This window comes from Contarinia nasturtii, unplaced genomic scaffold (assembly GCF_009176525.2).
Source record: "Contarinia nasturtii isolate CC-2019 unplaced genomic scaffold, AAFC_CNas_1.1 Cnas_scaffold_4311, whole genome shotgun sequence".
Lineage (NCBI taxonomy): Eukaryota > Metazoa > Arthropoda > Insecta > Diptera > Cecidomyiidae > Contarinia > Contarinia nasturtii.
The window spans coordinates 75,519-98,997 of record NW_022201606.1 but is presented as its reverse complement, the minus strand read 5'-3'; the positions used below and the strand labels follow the sequence as shown (position 1 = coordinate 98,997).

The window sequence follows — 23,479 nt, the reverse complement described above, 5'->3', positions numbered from 1 at the left end:
GGAAGCGACCAGAAAAACGCAAGCTTGCTCGAGTATATTTGTATAAGGTTTGCTGCTGCTGCTCGCATTGCTCGAATTTTACTAATTTCTAATAAACTACTTGAAATTTTGAATTCTCCGTATTCTACTAATTTTTCACAAATTTTCTAAAAAAAGTTAAGAATTTTTGGCGATTTTTCAGTTTAATGATGAAAATTATTTAGATATAAACATTTATTAGACAGATAATAATGAAAAATGGTGCATGATCCCAAAAAAATAATTTCAAGCAATGTGAGCAACGAATTATTTAACAAGCAAATTTTAAAATTGGATGCCTGCAACTACTGTTGCTCAATTTGAATAAAAAAGTTGCTAAAGCATGCTTGAAAACTTGCCCGCTTCCAGATAGAATTTCTGAGTGATTACAGTTCAACATTGTGAATGAAGAACTTGTCTAATCAAACAAATTTCTGAACAAATAAAAGAATAAACAATCAAAATTGAATGAAATCAACGTATTTTATGTAAAGAAAAATCTTATCAAATGGTTATAATGTGTAGTTTCAGAATTGTGTTAAATTTAGAGAAAATTCTTTATCATTTATCTTCCATGATAATCCTTTGATAAAGCCTTGGAATTAATTATTTAGAGTTTGACTAAATAAAGAACGTAAATTTGATTAAGTTACAGTACATTTCGATATAGAGTTGAAGAAATATCATTTAACTGGAAACAAATGCATCAGCGTTTACCATGTGCAATGTTTTTCGTCGCTACTGTAAATGATATCAAAACAATGCAATTGATGTCGTCTTTGTGCGTAAAAGTCCCTTTAGTAAAACTTAAAACGACCAATATACATTTTCATCGTTCAACTCAACGGAAATCCTGAACGCATAAAACCCGTTCTTTTACGTAAGATTCATTTTGCTGGCCGTGTTTTCATCATCAAATACAATGTCTAAAACTGCTCAACAATGCGGAGACGGAAATATATGTTCACTTTGCTGCCGAAAATCGATGATTTACAATTGTGTGAATGCATTAAGCAGCGATTATTACTTTCCTTCCGTTCTATATTCCATTTGCTCTATGGCAGTCAGTCTCGTTTCCAACTCGGAATAAAAATTTGTCTGCCCGTGCTTTTCTTGTTCGTCGCTTGCATAATCAAATTTATGATTTCGTTGACAACTTATTTCGACACATCGAACACATACAACAAAATATTATTTTCATATTTTCCGCTTTCGCTTTCGTTGGGATGCACTTTTTCGCTCTCTTCTCTCTTGCATTTGTGAGATTCACAATGCGGGCATATGTTGCATACTCGACGAACCATGTAAGAGCGTGCGATGACACTGTATTTTATGCATTGCATGTACAACAATTTATAACGCTCATTGCGATTGATACATTTGTCACTAAAATCATTAAATATTTGTGTGACATTTTAAAATTGTGAGCGTTTTGCACTTGATTTTTTTTTAAACGAACGAAATTTGCATGAATGAAAAAAAGACGATTGTGGACTATTTTCAGAATAACGCCAAGTTACAATAAAAAAAATGTGGATACATTTTACTTTCAACTTTGCTTTTAAGCAGATGAAACAAAACGATGTTTAGTGTTGTGCATCATCCATGATTTTTTCATTAATCAGTTCACACCTTATACAGTTTACTGTATCTTCCAAAGTACATATGAGCATTTGACGTAAAACCATTGGATTTCTGTACAAAGTCATGCATAAAATATGGTTTTTTTAGTGGTAAAAATAGTTTTTTTCTTCTTCTTCTCGTTTTATGTGTGCACACAAAATTCTAAACATAAAATTCTCAGTGGTCGTTGAGTATAGCTCATGTGGTTTGCGGTGCAATTAATTTTCATTCGTTCAAAGCACACACCAAACTACATTTCAATGCAGCTCTACTGCTGCGATTCATGAATTGTCTATATAAAAAACAAAGTCAAACTGCACCAGACATTATATTGAGATATTTTCAGCCAGATAAATCAGCTCAGCCAGATATCGTCAGGAGCTGAAATGGAGCGAAAACAATAAAAGTGATTGTAGCAATGTAAGTGTAATTATAGCCATAACAATCACTTCTATTGTATTCACTCAATTTCAGCCCCTGACGATATCTGGCTGAGCTGATTCATCTGGCTGAAAATATCTCAATATAATATCTGAACTGCACATAAATGATTGTTATTTCTTCCAAATTTCGAAAAGAACTTGCTCTTAAAAACAAATTATGATAATTTTCTAGGATATTTGTTTATACAGCAGCAAAGACAATATCATCTCGCCACGAACTTACAAAGTCAATATAAACAAATTTATGAATGAAAGTAAAAAAAAACTACGAACTTTCATGTCGTTAAAACGGCAATAGGAGTGATTATAAATTACGTATGTGCGCGTATGTATAAAATCCAAACAAAACGATTAATTACGCTTTTTGTTTCAATATTTTAGTTATATTTCCAGATGAGAGGTTCCGATTGCACGCATGAACTTTTCAGGCAAAAGTGACTTTTGCCATGTGTTGGCTGTGCCCAAAGCATATAACATTTCATCGTAAACAATTTATTGGGTGCGAATGATATTGCTGCACATCGTAAAAACTCAACTGAATCGAGTACTTGGGCTCGCACGCTCGCGCGCACTCAACATTATCGAGTTCAATAGTTTGAAGTTTAAGACAAATTTTGGTTTGCCTTTTGAAAGATGGAAAATTAATGATCTTTTTTTTGGTTTCGATATAGACAGAATTTATTAGTTTATACATTCAATAGTTGATGGAATAATATTTTGAAAGACTAAATCCCTTAGAAGCACCAACATGATTTAAGTGAAAGAAAAAAGATCGAAAACGTAATTAATTCATCGACAGAGAAGAAATGCAATGAAATTTCCTTCGCTAAGTGGAAATCATAATTTTGAAATTCAATCTATAATACCGAGGCCAAAAATAAAGAAACCAAGATTGAAAAACAGACGCTGCACAAGTCGTAAAGAACAAAAAAGGACAAAACAAACATCCGTCGATGCACGTCGCAGCATTTCATTCACACATCGATTTGAACGAAACATCGATAAATCTTCTGGTCATTCAGTGAAAGAAAAATTAAATTTCAGTTTTTTTTTGTTTTCGAATTTCCTTCCTTCCCTTTAGATGTGAACAATTTCGATTTTACACTTCTTCGACGATCATTTTATATTTCCGTTGGTATGCCTCAAGTTTTATCGATATTACATGTCAGAATTCCAAAAGTGCATCGAATCAACAAAATTCCATGCATTTTTTTTTCAACCCAATTTTTGCATCGATTTCGCAAATTTCAATTGTGTCAACCGTCAACCATCGACACAGTTAAAATGCAATGTATTGTGTTACTTTTTGTTAAATCCATTTCACACTGTTTGCTTTATTTGCAGCAATAAATTGCTTCGTTGGCTTTTGTTTTCAGAGCCAAATTTCGCTCAACTACACTGTCGAAGTGTAATGAACACAACACATGTTGTCACATTTTATGTTCTTTGGCCATAACCAATTGATTCTAAGCTTATATATGTGTGCGTTGCTCTTTGTGGCTGTCGAGAATGTAAAACAAAACGAAATCAATTGACAATTTTCTTTTTCGTCTGTTTTTGTTTCGTCGTTTATTTTGTGTTCACTGTCAATTTGTTTGGAATTTCTTTTTCGTTTGAAGGTCATTAGTCATTTCTTTGCACACCAATTGACGCACCAAATGCACTCATAACTGCTCTTGTAATTCGAATCCTCTCTATTCTAACTGTTTTCGTTATCACTGTATCGCTTTCACTTTGCGTGAGTTGCAACGACGCTTATGTGAGGTCCGATGGAATTGTCACCGATATATCTCAAGTGGAAATTGCATAACCAAAGCGTATAATAAATTTTAAAATTTGTCCTGTCGCACCGAATGCATATTGATTCGATGTGACGACCACACAAAACTTAAATGACCCAAAAAAAAAAATTGTCTCCGAAGCTCGTTAAAACTGACCATTTTATGTGAACCATAAAATATTGTTCCGGCCATTTGAAAACTAATAAATCTGTGAAGTTGTTTATTCAATGATAAAACCCCCAAATATGACGATCTCAAGTTTCTTTCCAATGACAATTGAACAGTGTTACGTAAATATTTATCAGTACAAGCTGTCTGGTATCTGTCGATAAGTTGTTGTCGGTTTCAAGAGCATTTGCAGCAACGAAAGAAATCAGTATTCATTTCAATGACTTTTTTTTTCTTTTTATTCACTATTTCATTCTCTTCGACAAGATCTTTCTTCTTAACCCTAATCATTGGCGTACAAATTCTAAAATTAAAACTACCAAAAAGTAGAAAAAAAGTAACCGAATTTCAAAGCTTAAAAATTATCGTGGAACTAGATCGATGTAGCTGTTTGGTCGAACAATTTGATGATGATGATGGTGTGGTGTTGTTGGATAAAAACTTTGATATGCATCATATGGGCTGGTGTTTGGTGATCGTGTATGATGTACGCTTTTGTATTTATCATATGGATTACCGTAGCTGGGTATATGATGATGTTGACCATGATGATGATAGAATGGTCCAAATTGGCTCGTATCGCCCAAATACGGTTGACTGATCGAGTGTAAATTGCCATTTGTCAGAGCTGCATGTGACGATGGGCTTTGAATCATCCGTTCTGGTGATGTGGCCGTTTGTGCGGCGGTCATACTACAGTTTATGTTCGTCGTATCCAATCGCGTTTGGTTACAATTTGCTTGTGAAACCATTTCTCCATCTAAAATCAATGTATTTTCAGAATGTTAGTATTTTTCGATTTATGTATAAAGATAATAAAATCAGATTCATACTTTTCGCAGAAATTGTTGTTTGCGTTGGATGACGATTTTGTCGAATTTTCTCTGGTCCACTTTGATCATGGGCCTGCATGTTATTCAGCAATTCAGTAGACCTATTCAAAATGTGAAAAGAACCCACAAATTAAACATATCAATTACCATGCGATGAATGGGCATTGAAACAAAAACCATGCGGAATTTTCACAATTGACATTTGTATTTATGAATCGTTTTGTTTTGCAAGAGTATAAATTGGAATTTCGTGAATATGTTTTTTTTTTGATGAAATAAAAAGAAAGAGGCTCAGTGAATAGATAAAAGCAAGTACACTTTTCCTCCACTGAATAAACAAATGTGGTTTACATGTTATCTATTTTTGGGTGTTCGATTGTAGTTCAATGTAAACAATATATTTATATGAATGTGTATGTGCGTCTGAGTGGATGATGTCTGCTCAGAATGATATGCACTGTTTACCAAAAAAAAAAAATGTAAATGGAGGCAATTTGAAAACGGATTTGTTTATTTTCAACTGTTCAATTGATTTTCGTGACGTATCGAATCGATTAAATGGAAAACTAAAGTTGAAAAACAAGCAATTTGCAAAACCACCCAAATCAAAAAATTTCTCATTTCAAGTAAATAAACGAAAGATATGTGATGCTTACTCATCGTTTGTATCATTTTCCCGAAAACCTTTGGCAAATGGATTGCTGACGATTTTCAATTGTGTCACCTGTAACAGAAAGTACGATTTATTATTTTGAAGAATAAAACTGATTAATGTTGCTTGTCATTTTTAAGAGAAATATGCCGAGATGAATATGAGTCGCCACATTCAATCGTGCATGTGACTTAAATCAATTTAATTTCGTTGAACATTTTCTCGATTTTTCTTGGTTTTTTCATTTTTATTTTTTCGTTAATTGCTGGCACAATTTGACGCTAGATCGTGGAACGAGAACAATAAATCAAGGCGCGTGTGAGTTATTTCAATGAGATCTTTGATGCTATGGCTGACTTTTGTTTTTGATATGCTAAACGGACATAAATCTTATGAAATAGCTTTCTTACATAAACAGTTCAATATGCCAAAATGGATTATTTTCTTTGAAACATAGACAAAGATACCATGCAAAGACTCGAATGACAGTAGAAGTATTCATTAAAAAAAAAGTTTACCTTGACGTCGGTGGAAAATAAAAAATTATAAATGATTCCAAAGGGACCATAAAGTGGTTTGACGAATGCGCATACCCGAAGTGAGATGAAGAGAGACGGAGAAAAAGAAAATACTAAAAAAAATAGGAAATATTCAGTGAAAATCGCACATCAGGTCAAATAAGTTCGAGAGCAAAGCAAATATAATGCTTTTTTTCCTTTTCTCTCCCATTTCATTCCACCAAATGAATACAAACAATGTGTCAAGTAAGAAAAATTTAAATGAAGAGAAAATGACACTTTCTTCTCGCTGTTTTGGCGTCGAGATAATAAATTTATTTTCTTTAAGAATTTTTTTTCTCCGCGTTTCATTTTTGTGCAGTCTCAGACCCCTTCTTTGTTTTGATTTGTGTTTTTTTTTCTCGTCGTCTTCTCTTCATTTCGTGTGCAGTTATGAGACGTTTCTCAATGTTTGTCTGCATGTTTTTTTTTGTGTTCACATTGACGAGCAACTGTCATAACTGTATTCAGAAGATCACTTGTGTGCACCCACAAATCCAAAAGATCCCACAACACGCTTAATTTGTATCGGTTGCTGGATATATTCGATGTGAGAACTTTATGCGGTTTCATGGCCTTTGCAATATCTGTCACATAACCGGAACGACAAAATTTTAAACTACCTCATCAATTTAATTTATTGTTTCAATAAATTTCCAAATTACATGAAAAATGGCGGTTTTAATTTTTGGTGATTTTCATTTAATTTATAATCTTTGCGTCGGCGCTTCGCACATACCGCAGAAATTAACCAAAAAATCCGGAGCGGAATGTATTTATATGTGTTTAATCACAAACAAAAGCTAATGCACAAAATTTAATTTACAGTCGAGATGGCAACAAGCATCAGCCACGTTCAATAAGTCACATTAAAAATAATCCAAATTAAAAACAGAAAAACGAAACTTACTCTTTGATTCTGATAGGCCGTTACGGCCGTAAATGATGTCTCCGTGAATATAAAACGACGATAATGACTATGTAAACAATCTTGCTCTGTATTATACGCTGAATTACTGGTTTTTGGTGGCAAATATACGATATGGAAACGCGGTTGATATCGGTGCATTGAATTTAAAATTATCTATGGAAGCGAAAAGAAAAATTATGAAAACAAAAAGAAAATCTTCATTATTTTCTCGAGCCAAAGCAAATATGCAGTTATTTATAGTGTGCGTTATTTTTTTATTAACTAAAAATACCACAAATGCTTTTCTATATTTAACATTTTAATGGAAAGTATCGTCTCACACTTACATGGCCATTTTCGTCCAGTTGATTATTGGTTAGTTTGAGCTTATCGAATGATACGATCTGTTTCATCCATGTAGCTGCAAAGTAAATGTCATTTAATTGATAATTTAAATTTTCGCATCGATTTATGTTTTGGAAAATTAACAAAGAATACCTCCGGGTGCAGGTGAATCGGGATGTACATGAATTCGTGGAGGTGAAATGGGATCTGCTTTTCCTGCGACTACCCAACTTGAGCTAAAAGTATTTTTACCACATTCAATATAATTCGAAAAATTGACAGATAAATTAAAACAAACCTATGAAATGAATAGCGATAGCGTTTATCGTCGACAGGAACAAAATCCATCATCCTACAAAAGAAAAAAATGAACAATTGCATTGATTGCATTGATTTTCATCCTCCAAAAAAAGACCTACATACATTATGTACATGGCCTGTGGATCCAAATCGCTGATGCGCACTTGAAACGTTGGAAACATTCTTCGTCCGGTTTTTGTGACAATCATTTCGGTGCCTTGCTCATGAAATTTATCCCACAATGGTTTTGTTTCGAGTACAACGTTTGCGTGCACCAATGCCGGATGATAGTTGGCAGGTTCTTTGGTATGATCGATTTCTTTGCTTAAGCCATTTTGTTGCTCATGATTCATATCCGATTTCGAGTCATAGGTGTTGATTGGTGTTGGCTTTTGAAAATCATTCGACATATTTTGATCGATGTGCTCCAGTGGTTTGTACGAACGATCTTTTCCGGCCGTTTGAATGCACGCTGAAATTGGGGAGACAAATATCGTGTTATTGGGAACGTAAAAGAAACGAAAATAAAGTTTTAATGACAGATAAAAGAACACAACCACACACACACACCAAATGTGTGTTTCACGTATACGTATTTTTTTTATCGCGTTTAAATGTGACAAAAAAATAACGGAAAAAGAAAATTGACTTTATGACATGATTATAGGATTCTAAAAATATATGACACAAAACATAAAATAAAACTCATAAAAACATGTGTCGAGATTTCACCAAAGGTGCAAAATTTTGCTTAAATGTTTCTCGATCAGACATTGTTCTCTTTTATTTTGCTGTCGCTGGTTTTTTTCCTTGAATTGACGACGAATTCATAAACTGATTATGAACACATAAATGAGTTTCAAATTTCACGGAACGTGTGCCATTCAATGTACGGAATTTGTACAATCGAGCATGAATATAAAATTCATCAAAGCAAAAAAGCAAAACTGAAGAACTGAAAGAAAATCGTCTTTTTTTTCGGTGCACATGTACAGAAATGCAGAATAAAATAATCAAGAGAGCCTGAAAATATGTTCGACATATCACTTCACTGATCATAAAAGCAAATAAACAAACATGTGTGGTAACAATACTACGCCTTCTGTGTCGTTAGACGCATTTTTCTCTCGTGTAACGCATTTTTTTTGCTTGTAAAAGACACGAGATATGTTGTTCTTCTTTTAGATCATAAATTTTGTGAAATTATCGATCGAATTTCTGTATATATCTTCCAATGTATACTTCCATTCCATGTGATACGATTACCGATTTAACTTGTTTGGCAGATTTAAATATATGTACGACGGGCGAAGGCAGTTTTTTTTCGACATCGATACAATGGAATAGCGTTAAACCACTCAAAATTCCATTAAAAACTTATTAGTTCCATTTTCAATGTAGTATACACCGTTGTGCTAAGTGATTTCACGGCTTCTAGGCTCGTGGTGAAAATTTGTTTAGAAAAAAAGCTTGCCACACATTATAAATGTGTTCACTAAATTGTCATCAGCAATCGATTTGTTTTCAAAAAAAAAAAAAAATGATCGAAAAGAAAAAAAAATCTAAAATATAGCCCCATGTTTTCTAGTTTCCAATAAATCATTTGAATTTTCAGCCATTGAAAGGGAAGGAAAAATATGAAACAAGCGCAAAAAGGTTTTAATTCGAAAACACTTAGCTGCTGTGGGAGAAGTTATTGAAAATGCGTCGCTATTCCCGTTAAAATCGCGTATCTATCAAAGATGCCGATGTTTTCTTCGTAATCCAATTATTTTCAATCGAAATCCAAATGGCACAGAACTAATTGGTGATTATGTTAATTTAAGAACGATTCGAGAAATTGCAATTGTAACTGTGGCGTTGTTTTTGGTGAAGTATAGCATGCGCCACACTGACGCTATATATTGAGCTAGAGATTTATGGTCGATTTCTATGCATCGGTTCATTTTGGAAATGCTCATTAGTCTCATGTGTTCGGTTGTGAACGGGTGGCGTCACACTGGAAAATAGACGATGATCAAATGCAATTGACTAACTTAACACTATAATTTATGCAACGGCCAAATTTAGAAGCGAAAAATCATGGCAAATATTTATATAAATTGCCAATTATGTAATGACTTCAAACACACACCTTTCAACTGAAGATGAACGTTTCAAAATTAAAAACACTCAATTGAAGTATTTCAACAAATTATTTCTCTTATTTTTTCCCACTCTCGCCAAAATCACATCAATCTCGGTACAAATGCATTGCCAACACAGTCAAATGACACGTTGCATCCAAAAATCGTCGCAATAAATCATTTTTTTAAGTATTAATTCTCGTATGATTTGTCGTCGCATGGTAATTTCAAAAGGATAAAATGTCCCGTCGCATTCATTGTGCACGCCAAACGGAATGGAAGAGAAAACAAATGAATCTTCATTGTAAATACAAATTGAGCTATAATTTTATCCAGACAGTTTTTGTTTGCATTTTATTTTCTCAGTTCCCAGCAATTTTAATGGATTGCTTCTTTTCGATTTTCATGCGATATTTTCATTTCACAAAATGTGTCGTCGTCGTATTTTCGCTCGAAAATAGCAAAAAATACACTTGGAAATGTACAAGTAAAAGTGTCTCAAAGACGAATGTGATTTTCTGTAAAATGCGATTGAAGTTATGTATAGAACTCGATCTACACGAGTATTGTGAGAGAAATTTCGGAAGCCAATCTAAAGTACAAATAGAGCAATTTGTATGTTTAAAAACGTGTACAAGCATTATACAAACATCGCTTTTAAATAGCCATTTGTTTTTTTCATGTTTTCGTCGATGAAATTTAACTTTGCATTGACCTCACGTTTGACGGAATGCAATCAATTGTAGGCAACAAGACATCGGCATGCATTTTCAAATGAAATTCATTGCGACGCATTTTTTTTTCAATCGATTTTGGCGAAGCACACATTTACATGGGATTATAAAAGAGCCATAGAGTCTGTGCAAAATTAGCTCAGAGTTTGTATTGTGATTAGAACTAAAGAGAAAATTTGAAGAGATTAGCCATGGGCTTGAAAGGAAAAGTGGCTCCCGTTGCACATGTTAGCTCAGATTTGTTTCTTCAAACGAAGCGTAATGGATATATACATCAAATAGATGTATTGTGTTCAACGTTTTTGACAGTCGAAGTAATTTGACTAATTTCTAATAGGTGGGCCCGTGAATGGCGTTTGGTTTTATTTTCACAAACCGAGCTTGACACAGTTTAAACAAAGTGACAGTTTTTCGATGTTAAATGACCGAAAAAAACAAACAAACAAACAAACTAAACACACAAAATTAGATAACTTCAATCAGAAATAACCGCTTCAACGAAAATAAAAATATATATCACAATTATTTGAACAAACAATCGTTTATTTTATTTAGACAGAAGAAGAGAAGTGAAATATGAAGAAAAAACAAAATCACGCTATTTTGTGTATATTTTTTTGCGAGATAAGGGAAAATTTCCTATAGTAGTAGGTTCAATGTGCAATAAAGCGATAATAATTTTTATAGAGATATGAAGCATTTTTAATGCTCATAAACCCAATTGTGAAGTATTGAATATTTGAAGTATCAATTTCACCCTCCGCAAACACTTGGTACCTCTTACAACGCTGTTTCTCCAAGAAGAAGTTCTTAATTCAATTTTTTATGATGTCAAAATTACCTTCGATTTGCTTCATGGGTGACAGTCCATCTGTGTATGGAATATGATTCCAATAGTTTGATGAATATGAATCGGTGGCTGAATTTAAAATCATATTATTTGTATCGCATAGATTGGGCTGTGTCATGCCGCCGGTAATGTTCGGTCGATAATATTCCATTTTGTTTTTCACTCAGAATTCTAATCGAATGTAATTAAGGTGTTTATGTTTTTGCTTTCATCAAGTTTGTACAACACAAGCTAAAAGTCAAATATCTTTTCAATCAGATTTCATTCGCGATTATCTCGGTGATCATTTCATCATTTAATTGAGCATTGACATAATTTTCACATAAAACTTTTATCACCGTTCGTTCGCGTTTTTCCGTGTGTTCAATTAACAAAAGTCAAAACATCACACATTCACATACACAAGAACCGAAAAAAACAACAACAATCACAATTTAGTGCGAATTGATTTACAAATAAACATCGTGATGAAAAAAACGCGCACACACAAAATCGCCGAATATGTAATCAGTGCTGTGGTTGTTTTGTTTTCACTCAATTTTGCTGGTTGGACTTTTAAATCAACCGTGAACATTCCGAAAAGTTAGGAGAACGAGAAAACAAAAACCTAAGAAAACTGCAAACAAATCAAATGGCACATTTGAATTTTGTATGCAAACCGATTTTTAACCTAATTACAACAACTATTTGTTTCGTATTCGATCAACACCTTTTTGTCTAGCACTTTCACTTTGCGATCCGTCTGGGTATATGCGCGCACGCCACAGAACTATTTCACCGGCCCAAGAGACGCGAGAGAGATGAAATCAAACGAGAGAAGAAAAAAAAAACGACGAAAAAAATGTTAAATACTTGAAATATGCACATCAGCATCCAAAGACGATTTGATGATAATTAAACTTTCAACTCGTCGCACAAAGTTTTTTCCCTGAGCACTCTGCTTGCGATCAATCGACAAACTCAACGAAAGAGACAAACAAATATCGCAAAGGAAAAACGATGAAAATGCACACGATGCTACACTGTTCAGTCTTTCAGCCTAATTTCAGTTGATTTTGTGTGGGTGAAATACGAATTGATAGACTTGCCCAGTAAAAGAAAAAAAAAACATCATCCTACTGACATTCACATGTGTTAGAGTGAGCAACACCGAATGATATACAGTTGTAGGTATATGAAACAGGCGAATTTCTCTACTCAAAAGAAATGTGTTTCCCATAAAACCACAAGAAGAACACACACAAAAAATAAAAATAAATCGTTTGGCTTTGAACACATATAAGATACTAACGGCATATAAAAGAAGTGAAAAGTAAGACTGCCGCTTGGTTAAAGATTTCAGCGTATATTTCAAGTGATCAGAAGAAATGAGCACCATTTTTACCGCACACAAACACACATTACAATTAAACAGCAAAAGGGCAAACGATCGTAGGTCCAATCATTCACACTTTTGAAGATCGCCAATCATTGAATCTAGTCAATTTAATTGATAAAATGCAAAAGATTCTTTCAATCCTTGCAATAGCATAAAATCAAATGAAATTCTTTGTATGGTAATATATTGATCCAATTGAGAGGATCAAAAACGATTGAATTATCCTAAGTTAAAACAACAGTGTAAACACTGCCGTCTGAACGTATATATGATGTATATAAATGTAAAGCACAGCTTTAACTGATCTTTGTAGGAGGAGCCAATTCTATTGGTAAAAATAAACGATTACACGCATGAAGCATCAATACTATGTTTCTTCGATGAACGTACAACCAATCAAATTGTTCGCTTGAACATGACTTGAAAACCAGCTTACGCAGCAGCACAAATTCATTCATTATGAATTAAATTTCATATTGATAGTCCTTTTTAAGTCATTCATAATAATTGAGTGGCATAAATGTGTTAAACTAATGACATTTCTAAATCATAGCTAAACAAGAATTGTATTTGATGAGTTTTTCATTCATTTGACTAAAGTTTTTATCAAATATGAATGAAATTTTCCTAATTTTGTACAAACAAGTAGGCAAAAGTTATCGTTTACTTAGATTTTCTAAAAAAAGGATAGGAGGAAATTGATAACTCACTTGCAGAGACTGAGGATTTAGTTTTTCTTGATTCTTTGCTCGATTTCGTGTAGGTGTGACTAAATCTGCAGATGCATATTTTTCTGGGCTTTTTCTTATCGTTTTTCATCTTTATTTTAAAAAGTATTGCGTTTAAGGCATTCAGAAGAGTGATTTAGTCCTTCTATGATTCCAACTATTTTTCTAGATCTGAATTTGAAACTAAGAAAATAAGCATTCAAAATCATCTATCTATTCCTATTTTTCGCAGTTAGATTATAGCGATTATAGCAGTTTTGGTCGTGATCGAAATCATACGTTATTGTGTTTTTCGGTGGCTTTAATTATTGAGCTAACGAAATGAACAAAGGCTCATCATTAAGCTATCTTGGTCTTTCAAGCTGAAAAGGTTCCCACTTATAGGCTAGATTTTATGAGTTGAACATTAACAACATACCGATGTGTATTCTCCGTATAATGATATCTGTTTTATTTGAAGATTTGATAGTTAAATGAATGCAAAAACAATGACCAAAATTATACTAATCTCTGATAAAATATTGCGATCATTATTTTCCGATGGTTTTCATTTATTTGGCAATGAAACTTTGACAATTTCATATGCCTTCGAAGATTTCGAAATGTTCATATAAGTATTTTCTACATATTCTAACGAAGTTTTCAATTCCAAATCGAGATAACGAATAATCTAATGTGTTTTAAGATGTTAAATCCCCAATATTGTAATTGAAGCGAGGGTGTTCTAGGAGCATTAATATTTATTTCATGGAAAGCAATACTATTTGGCAGAAATTAATAACAATTTAAAAAAAAGGTTAAAATTAAGCACTCTCTCTTCTATTATGAATTTTAAATTTTTAAACTGTTTCCATATATTCGCCACAATACATTTTGTAATTGGCCATTAGGCTGTTAAATGTACAATATAATCCGTTTTATAAATAAAGAAAGAAAGAAATTTAGTTTCGGAAAGTTAAACTTTATTTTTCGTTCAAATGGGACGGTTTTTTGGCCACTTTTGTATCTATATTTTAGCGTGAATTTTTTAATCTTTTCATTTAACAGGTGTTCTTAAAAACGTTGAAATTCATTTGTGTCACTTTAAGTTAGTGAAAAATTATATATTCTTTCTGAAAACCATAAAGACCATTTCATTAATTACCAATAAAGTGAGTCATTAATAAATAACCAATATAAAGAAATATTTTTGTATGTTACATTGAATTCTATAAAAATGACCATTTGAAAATGGTTTTGGTCTTGCATGTGAGATGAAAATACATGAGTTTTATAGAATGATAATATCGGATACGTAACTTGTTACAACATTGATAAAAATCACAAATGAAATTTATATAATTTATCTAACGACATTCAGAACGGGCATGTGAATACTTTGCGAACTTTCCAAAGTTTTTCAATTTTCAATGCAACATGGAAGAAAACCGAATTTAAAATCTTTTGGAATTTTTATTCATACATATATCTAAATTGGAAATCTTCGAAGCTTGATTTGAAATCATTCTGAACTTTTAAATTGAATTCGTTTTGTGAGTTGGACTTTTTCGTATTTTTCACCTAGTAAATAAATAAAGAAAAGATGATGTTTCATTGAAGAGATGAGATTGCTTACGTTTTCCATTACCAAAATAAAACGTCGTGTACTACATTATAAAAGTATAAAAATATTATAAAATAAAATTTTATAAACAATCTAATAGTTGTTTAGCTTTGAATTTTCTTTAACATTCAAATTATATCAATTTCTCAATGAAATTCATTGGATTGAGATTTGTTGTTAAAACACATACACAACGCCATCTATACGTCATTTGCAAATGTAATAAAATCAATTGAACAATTTGACTCATTCATTTGACAAAACTTTGACAGATGAAACGGCGTTCTATTAAAAAAACAGTAAACAAATGCCGATCCACGAAAAGCAAGAATCTATGGGGATTTTTTCAACAAAAAATACTTAAAATCTGAATAAAAATGACACCACAGCCACAGCCAGAGTTTGTTGAGGTAAGCCAAATTCAAATACAAGCAAAAATAATGAAACTATTCAATGATATTCGCTTTGAATTGCAGCAAGTGCAGGCTCATATGATAATCATCATTCATCCGGGCTCGTTGAATCTACGCATTGGACGCGCTTCTGATATAAATCCACATCGCATTTTAAATGCGATTGCACGGCGTCGAAAACCGTTGGGCAAAACTTATCGGGATACGGTCTTACCGGGAACAGTGATAAAAGTAAGAGTATTGCAATTCATATCACGTCAAAACCATTGAATGAAACGTTTTCATTTACAGAGCAAAGAATTAGTGCAGGAGCTTGAGGATTGTCGTCTACAGATTTCACATACATTACAATCATGTTTACAATCAGATGGTCGTCGACGGTATGCAACACCTCCACAACAAATATCCGCGTTCAATCGTCGATCGACACCAGAAATCTTGGATAACGCAGTAAAATCATATTACAATCCAACCGACTTAAATGTGGTGATTGGTGACGATGTGCTTCAATTGAACCCCAATGCAGATTTTAATTTACATTTTCCAATAAGGCGAGGCGATTTCAATTTGCATGGCGGCGTGGGTGGTTCAATTACGGCAGTGGTGGCCGATTTACAAGAGATTTGGGAACATGTTTTGAAAACACAGCTGAAAATTCCACTGAGGTTTGTGCATAAATCAGTCCTTTGTATCTTTGGACATTAATTGAAAACAAATTTTCATATATTTGCAGTGATTTACATTTGTATAAGGCCGTCTTAATAGTACCAGACATTTATAACCGTGGCCATTTGAGAGAACTCATGAATTTACTGCTTTTAAAAATGGGCTTTGGCAGCTGCTTTTTAGTTCAAGTGAGAATTGACATAGATTCAACCATTTTCCGTAATTTTTTATTCAAAATTGTACTTTTACACTTCGCAGGATCATGTGGCAGCAACATTTGGTGCTGGCCTGGGATATGCATGTGTGGTTGATGTTGGTGATCAGAAAACATCGGTTTCATGTGTCGAAGATGGCATTTCACATCCAAGCACTAGAGTATGTACCAGTACCTATTAAGAATGAATCGAAATTGTTTTTGCCTATTTTTAACTTTGGCCAATTTAAATTAGGTGCGTTTGGAATACGGAGGTTCGGATGTAACTCAAGCCTTTCAGTGGCTCCTAAAGAAGTGTGCATTCCCATACAAAGAATACGATGAACGAAATCCACTCGACGCAATGCTGCTAAAGCAATTAAAAGAAAATTTCTGTCATGTTAATCTGGTATGAATTTATATAGTTTTCAATAAAATATAAATTTTATGCTGGTTTTCTTCCATTCAAATATAGGATATTTGCGGTCCAACCGAAAAAGAGTTCATAGTCGATCATAATAATAAGATAACATCAAAGTATACACTTCAAGTGGGCGATGAGTGTGTCGTGGCACCGCTCAGTTTATTTCACACCGAATTGCTCAATATTACCGGGCCAAAAATGGCCAAAGTACAAAAGCCAGCGCGGCAACAACCAGATTCCGAAGATTGTTTCGATGCGGAATATCTGCGGGAAACAGGAGTAAGTACAATACAGATTGGCTGAAAAAAAAACTTTTTGATAAAGAGAACGGCTAAAAATGTTTGTTTTTATTAGCGTAAGGGAGCAAGAGAGCAATTGGATCAAAATACATCTGATATGAGCGGTTTAATGAATACAGACAATGCCGATGAAGACATTGTAGTTGATTCACTTGAGGTTGAACAACGTGACTCAAAATTAGATAAAGAATTTGTACTTCCGGGTGGTCAGATCATCGGATTGGACCAAGCTGTTCTACAGAGCATTGAACGATGTCGTAAGTTATGAAATGCATATTGACTTGAACACGATAACTATTCACCGTACTGAAATATTTGCTTTAATCCAATAGCCAATGACGAATTGAGGCGAAAAATGTATGGATGCATTTTGGTCGTTGGAGGTGGCATGAAATTTGTTGGAATCGGAAAATGGCTTCAGAATCGTGTTGGACTACAAATACCATATTTGTATCGATCCGAACATCTTGATATTGTCACCAGCCCCAAAGATATGGATCCAGCTATAACTGCATGGAAGGGTGGTGCAGTTATGTCATGTTTAGAAAGCGCAATGGAATTATGGATCACTGGCAGCGAATGGTCTAAAGGCGGTGTACGCATTTTAAGAGAAAAAGCGCCATTTATGTGGTAGCATTGAGTTTATCTAGTTTTATTTTGACTACATTTCTATTAAGAATGTATCTAATGAAATAAAATCTTTTGTTTTGCAAAATATTGCCATATTACAACTTGATAATATCCAAAAAGTATTGTTTTTTCTATACGATTTGACAATCAAATGTGCAAAATAAAATCATTGTTATACGGTCATTGTCAATTAAATATGTCAAAGTTCATTTTCATTCAATAAATTATCAAAAAAATTATTTTTGATTCCAAGCGTACTGTATTTTTTGTTAATTCATTGATTGGAATACGATTTCGGATCAAAATTGACTACAATTCATGTTATTTTCGAATCTTTATCTTTCGCTATCTTACTTTTAGCCATCATTTGGTACATATAATCAGTATCATTTCCCTGGATGTTCTTCGGTCTTTAAATTCATCTAGAAATAATCAATAGAAATTCTAAAACCGTGGAATTTACGTTTCGTATTATGAATCATCAGTGACCATGTTTGGCATATCTGTAATAGTACAGATTTCAAGGTTACATTCAATTCGCTTGTCCGCGTCTAATTATTAGTCTTGCAAGGAAAAAAAACAGTAAGGTATTTTAAGTGAGTATAAAAACTCGGCCTTGAATTTCACCTCTTGCTCTATTCCGAAGGTATTTATTCTATAAGTCGAGTTTTTATTCTGAAACATTGAAATAGACCGAAAATCTATTTTATGAAAAAAGAATTTAATATGAAATATATTTTCTAGTTTTCAACTGCGTAAAAATCTAGGTAAAATTCACGGCACAAGTAGAAACAAAATTGACATTTGCATTTCTTTTTTTATTTTGATTTGTTTTATTTCATTTATACAAAATAATTTTTTGAGCAATTAACTTCTAGTAATAGCTAAAAATTAATTAGATTTGGAACTAACTTTAATTAACTGTGGTTCATCGAAAATTGTGTAGAAAACTTCAATTTATGATACATTGACGTCATCTAAATTGGTGACAATAAAATAATCGGTGATAATCTATTCATAAATATTTGCAAAGAAATAAAATTAAATCGATTTTTTATGACCAATTCAAAATATTTTTTTTTTTTAAATTCGATTACGATTTATTTGGTAAATCATTTTAAACATTATTAGTTCAAACATTAATTGAACAATTCTGACAAAATCTATGATAAAATTTACAGTTGGAATTCATTTCAACTACTTAGAAGAAATTTCTAAGAGATCAACGAAAGACTAACGAACATAACAATAGCTACACTGAATGTGGCTGCGAGATGGGCGGCTGATGATGGTGCGGTTGGAATCTTGTCGCTACTGCCTTTCTCATTGTTACATCCTTCTCCAGTACAGATGCTACAATGGCTGCAAATCGAATTTGAATTAAGTAAATAAGTTTTCATAAATTCGAATTTAAAAAATATCTACCTGACATTGCTACATTTCGATGTGTCGGACAAGCAACCTCGTTCGATTGTTTTTGCTTTGAATTAAAATAAATTGAGACATTTAAGTGTCAATCATAAATTATGAAAACTCTAAACGTTCTTAATCCTACCAGTTTTATAGGTGTAGCAGCTGTCTTCAACATTGTAAATTTTACAAGGCAATGGAGGATCACTTGGGACGTTGAAGCAAGCTGAATTCAAACCGCCTGAACATGAATGGCACGTCAATCGATGAGATGGGAAAACCTATTGTATGAAAAATACGATAATTGCAATTGAATTCTACCATTCCTAAGGAAATGCCGATAAATTTCTCGAAAATACTTTTCTCCTTGGAAATGCTCCGGCATTCGATCTAAGAGGCGTTTATTTTAGTCAATACTTACAAAATTATTGCATCCTTTATTTGTATTCACATTTTCGCAGATAAAACAATATTGACCCATGCCGTCACTCGAACAATTTTTTTGAATTCCTTCATCGAGCTCTTTCAAACATCCACGATATGTGACTCCATCTTGGGTTCGAATTAAACAAGAAAAGATATTTAGTATAATTAAAATGTATGCGTACGCAGACTGAAATAACTTTGGCCAACTTCGGCTGATGTGATTTCAACATTTCTCTTTCACCTTCAATACAAATGGCAGCTGAGGCTCAGCTAGTCGACAGAAAATGTTTCAGTTTGCCAATCACCACAAGCAAGTAGTGAATGAAGTAAATACTTACCATGAATACGAGTGTAACAGGTATTCTCTTGAGTGGAGCACTTCTGTGGTGCAATTTTTGATGGATCTACGGCGCAGTTTGCATCTTTAGTCGAGTCGCAGATCACACATTCTCCGACAGATGTTTCTGAAAATGTGATTTTCTCATTAGTAAAAGTCAAAAGTGACTATATCACAGGCCCTATTCAGATTTTGTATGTAAATGAACGAACGCGTCACTAAAAATTTAGATCAGAATATATTTAGCGCATTGCGTCACAATGTGAACTTCCAAAGAAGTGTTTTGTACTTATTAATAGAACAATATAGTATTTTTGCTGAAATAAAAACGGAATCGCAGGTTTACGAGCGTGAAAAATCTTTAAGAATTTGGATTTGTGTATACGGTGACAGATTTCTTTTGAAAGACACGCATTTTTATTCCAAATTTGGATTTTAAATTATTTACAATATCATTAATTATATATTATTTTATTCACAATAAGTTACGCAAAGAGACTTTTCTTGCATTGTGCACTGTGGATATTCAATATAAAAAATAATACCGAAAATCTCAACCGCTTGTACAAACAAAATTATGACCAATGTGCAAATTTATAAATTAATCAGTAAATATTAAGCGGATGGGATTTTTTTTCTTTCCGTCAATGCATTTTTCCGTTTGATTGCTGCGATTTGCAATATTTTAAACTGTGAATGTCGTACTATCCAATTACGTTGTCGCGTGATTTCATTTTAGAATGATAGAAACATTTGTTGAAATATAAGTATCTTGACCATTGGACATAATGTTATTTTCATCGATTTTCGTTGTTTTGGAAAATTGGAACGAGTTAAAAATGTATATGCTCCAAGGTGATTGGGTGCTAAGACGGTTTCTCCTTACAAAATCAATCATAATAAATAATTTGATGAACATCAAAGAAATCGCCGTTAACAATGTAGTTCAATGTGATAAGATTATGATGCTAAATCAAACAGTAAATATGAATCATCATAAAATGAATTGTGTTTTTTTTTCTTTTAAATATATGTGCACAGAGACCAAAGAAAACGTGCGACGCTGTAAGAGAATTACGTAATTCAAATCAGAAAACATGAAATATCTTGAAATTGCTGGGTATTTACGCGTTATTTTCTTCATCAAAATAATGTTCAATGACAAACGTAGCTTTTACAGTTTATCCAAGGTGTTTTTTTTTCTCTCGTTATTTCACTCATGAAACCCCATTGCCCTCATCATTCACCCGAAAATGTATGTTCTTATCAACGTTTTTATATTCATTCAAATTATGATAATTATTAATTGCTTCTTGAAAATCAACAAAACTTTTTTTACCGGCACTCGAAAATCCAATGCAAAGCGCCACAAAAACTACAGCGAACACAAAAGAACGATTGCTCAACATTTTGTTCAGTTGTTTTCTTGTCTCACTTCTAGCCATTAAGATGTGTAGAATGATGTTGCAATGTTGTTTTTAAAACGTAGAAAAATTGAGCTTAATTAACGACCTGTGAAATTGTTGCACACCAAAAAATGTCGATCTTATCCAGCTGACGAATAGAAACAAACTGAAGCGGATAGGTTGATGTGTGGCACACTTATTCTATCAATTGCACTTATTCAATACAATGAAATAAAAAAAAAATGAATCATACAAGTGTGCGGTGTGTTTGCTAAGAGAAATATCGGAGATATGCGTCGCACACAGCGTTCCTTGCCGCTAAACGAATATTCGAATAAAATAACTGCTGTGTGTGCACAATATAACTATTGAAACGGTGACAAATAACACACACACAGAGACAGACTTATTGGAGTCTTATCAATTGTGTGTATGAATGCGCAATGAAAGCGAATAGTAAACGCGTTGTTTTTATCAGTGTTAAATCTTATCTATCCGATGTTTAGTCAAGAATATGATGTGTTTGCATGGAATTTTTTCCGTGTACAATAAATATTGGTTTTGCTATTTTGTTCAACAGTATTTATTCAAAATTAAATCACCGAGTTTCAGCGACGCTAAGCGAATGTAAAAAGTGTCTTAAACTTTGGTTTAAAGAAGAAAAAAGACAAAATGTTGGAAATGAAGCTATCTTTCGCATGATAAATATTATCTTACTTAATGAATTACTAATAATCCCGTACTCGCCCAATGATTTTTTTTTTCATTTGATCGGTAAACGTTTTTGATGACACATTCGTGCATTTCCGATGGCTTAATAAGCATGTAATTCAATTTTGATTACAAATATAAATCGAATTTACTCATAATATGATTCGATTGATTGCCTTAAAATAAATTGTCTGGAATTTGAAGAGTTTTTTTCACACTTGAACCAATAACATACGGAAAAAAGGTGCGACTTTCTTTGGTCGTCAAGGTTATTCATTTGATCTATTTATGAAAATGAGTGACAGCTTCAAATCGTCTCTTTGTCATTGTTTTATCCATTTTTTTTACTCTTTCTTCTTCGTCTTCTATTTACTTCGAAAACTAGGGGTTTTCATGTATTTTTATTGGATGAAATTTGCATTACCGTATTGGCATATCGATGAAATATCGGCGGAATATCGGCATATCTGTAAAATATAGTTTATATTCGGGTATTTTTTGATAATTAATTGTTCTGGAAGTAGGCTTTGGTGGATCCTCAGGATCATCAGAACCGCTCCCAGTTCTGGAAGTGGATTTTGGTGGATCCTCTGGATGGACCAGATCCTGGTTTGACAATGCCCTGGCTCATCCTGAGGGTCCACTTCCAGAACTAGGAGCGGTTCTGATTATCGGCCGATATCGGTGGATTTTTGGCACAAAATAGTGAAATCGGTAAAGATTTGCATTATTTGATATACTGTTGTTTATCCGTCGAATTCGGAAAAGAAAATCTTACATGAAAGCCCCTAGTTCGAAAATATTTTGTTCTCGTTGCATTGTTATGAAAGACGTGAACGATTTGTGTTGCTATAGCGATTTCGAAACGTCGTTCGCTAAATGTCGAATTAAGAAACATTTTTGTTCAACTTATAAACTTAAATAAATCTTCTCTTTAATAATTCATTTTATTTTCACAAACAAAGCTGATTCATTTCATGGGACAATTTCATCAAATTGCTACGACGAGAATTTTCTGATCATATCAAACAAAATACACGGCTGACTTGTTGCGCCGTATTTTATTACATCTACAACAATTGCATATTGTCGCATATTTGTATGTTCATTGGATTTGCAACGAAAATGAAAGAAGGAAAGAGAATGTGTCATATTTTAGCATTCCTTGAAATTCACTATTAAACAAATGCCCCCATGCTATCTAAAAACATATTCACCAGATTTCCCTTTTACAATACCGTTCAGTTGAAAGTGGAGAGAATGTTTTTGTTTTATTGCCTTCGTTATCTTTCAAATATTAATTTTTTTATTACTGCTGGATAATACAATAGTTCTAGTTCGTGCCTCGTTATCAACATACTAAATCGATATTAATGCATTTATTGTTGGAATCAAATGGACGTATATTAAAGGTATTTCGTCATTCATAATAAATGAAAATTTGTATACCCTTTTCATCAAATGATCGAAGATATGCGAAAAAATTCTGATTGCTTTTTAATCATTTCTTCAAAT

The 23,479-nt window shown here is 33.0% G+C and overlaps 3 protein-coding genes across 3 annotated transcripts; 1 reads left to right on the top strand and 2 right to left on the bottom strand.

Moving 5' to 3' along the window:
• Positions 1-4,305: 4,305 nt before the first annotated feature.
• Positions 4,306-12,261, bottom strand: LOC116350592 (T-box transcription factor TBX10). Its single transcript, XM_031782432.1, has 9 exons — positions 11,332-12,261; positions 7,754-8,102; positions 7,629-7,682; positions 7,484-7,566; positions 7,333-7,406; positions 6,986-7,159; positions 5,523-5,590; positions 4,867-4,967; positions 4,306-4,793 (listed from the first exon to the last, which is right to left on the bottom strand). The coding sequence occupies exons 1-9, from the start codon at positions 11,489-11,491 to the stop codon at positions 4,396-4,398; spliced, it is 1,461 nt and encodes a 486-aa protein (XP_031638292.1). The 5' UTR covers positions 11,492-12,261; the 3' UTR covers positions 4,306-4,395.
• Positions 12,262-15,308: 3,047 nt separating this feature from the next.
• Positions 15,309-17,839, top strand: LOC116350587 (actin-related protein 8). Its single transcript, XM_031782425.1, has 9 exons — positions 15,309-15,459; positions 15,526-15,693; positions 15,754-16,127; positions 16,196-16,316; positions 16,387-16,503; positions 16,578-16,730; positions 16,797-17,024; positions 17,100-17,301; positions 17,377-17,839. Exons 1-9 carry the CDS (start codon positions 15,427-15,429, stop codon positions 17,676-17,678), a joined length of 1,698 nt encoding a protein of 565 aa, XP_031638285.1. The 5' UTR covers positions 15,309-15,426; the 3' UTR covers positions 17,679-17,839.
• A 632-nt stretch (positions 17,840-18,471) lies between these two features.
• Positions 18,472-21,475, bottom strand: LOC116350598. The gene is made up of 6 exons (XM_031782440.1): positions 21,187-21,475; positions 19,849-19,974; positions 19,506-19,636; positions 19,230-19,365; positions 19,100-19,154; positions 18,472-19,036 (listed from the first exon to the last, which is right to left on the bottom strand). Exons 1-6 carry the CDS (start codon positions 21,290-21,292, stop codon positions 18,889-18,891), a joined length of 702 nt encoding a protein of 233 aa, XP_031638300.1. The 5' UTR covers positions 21,293-21,475; the 3' UTR covers positions 18,472-18,888.
• Positions 21,476-23,479: the final 2,004 nt, after the last annotated feature.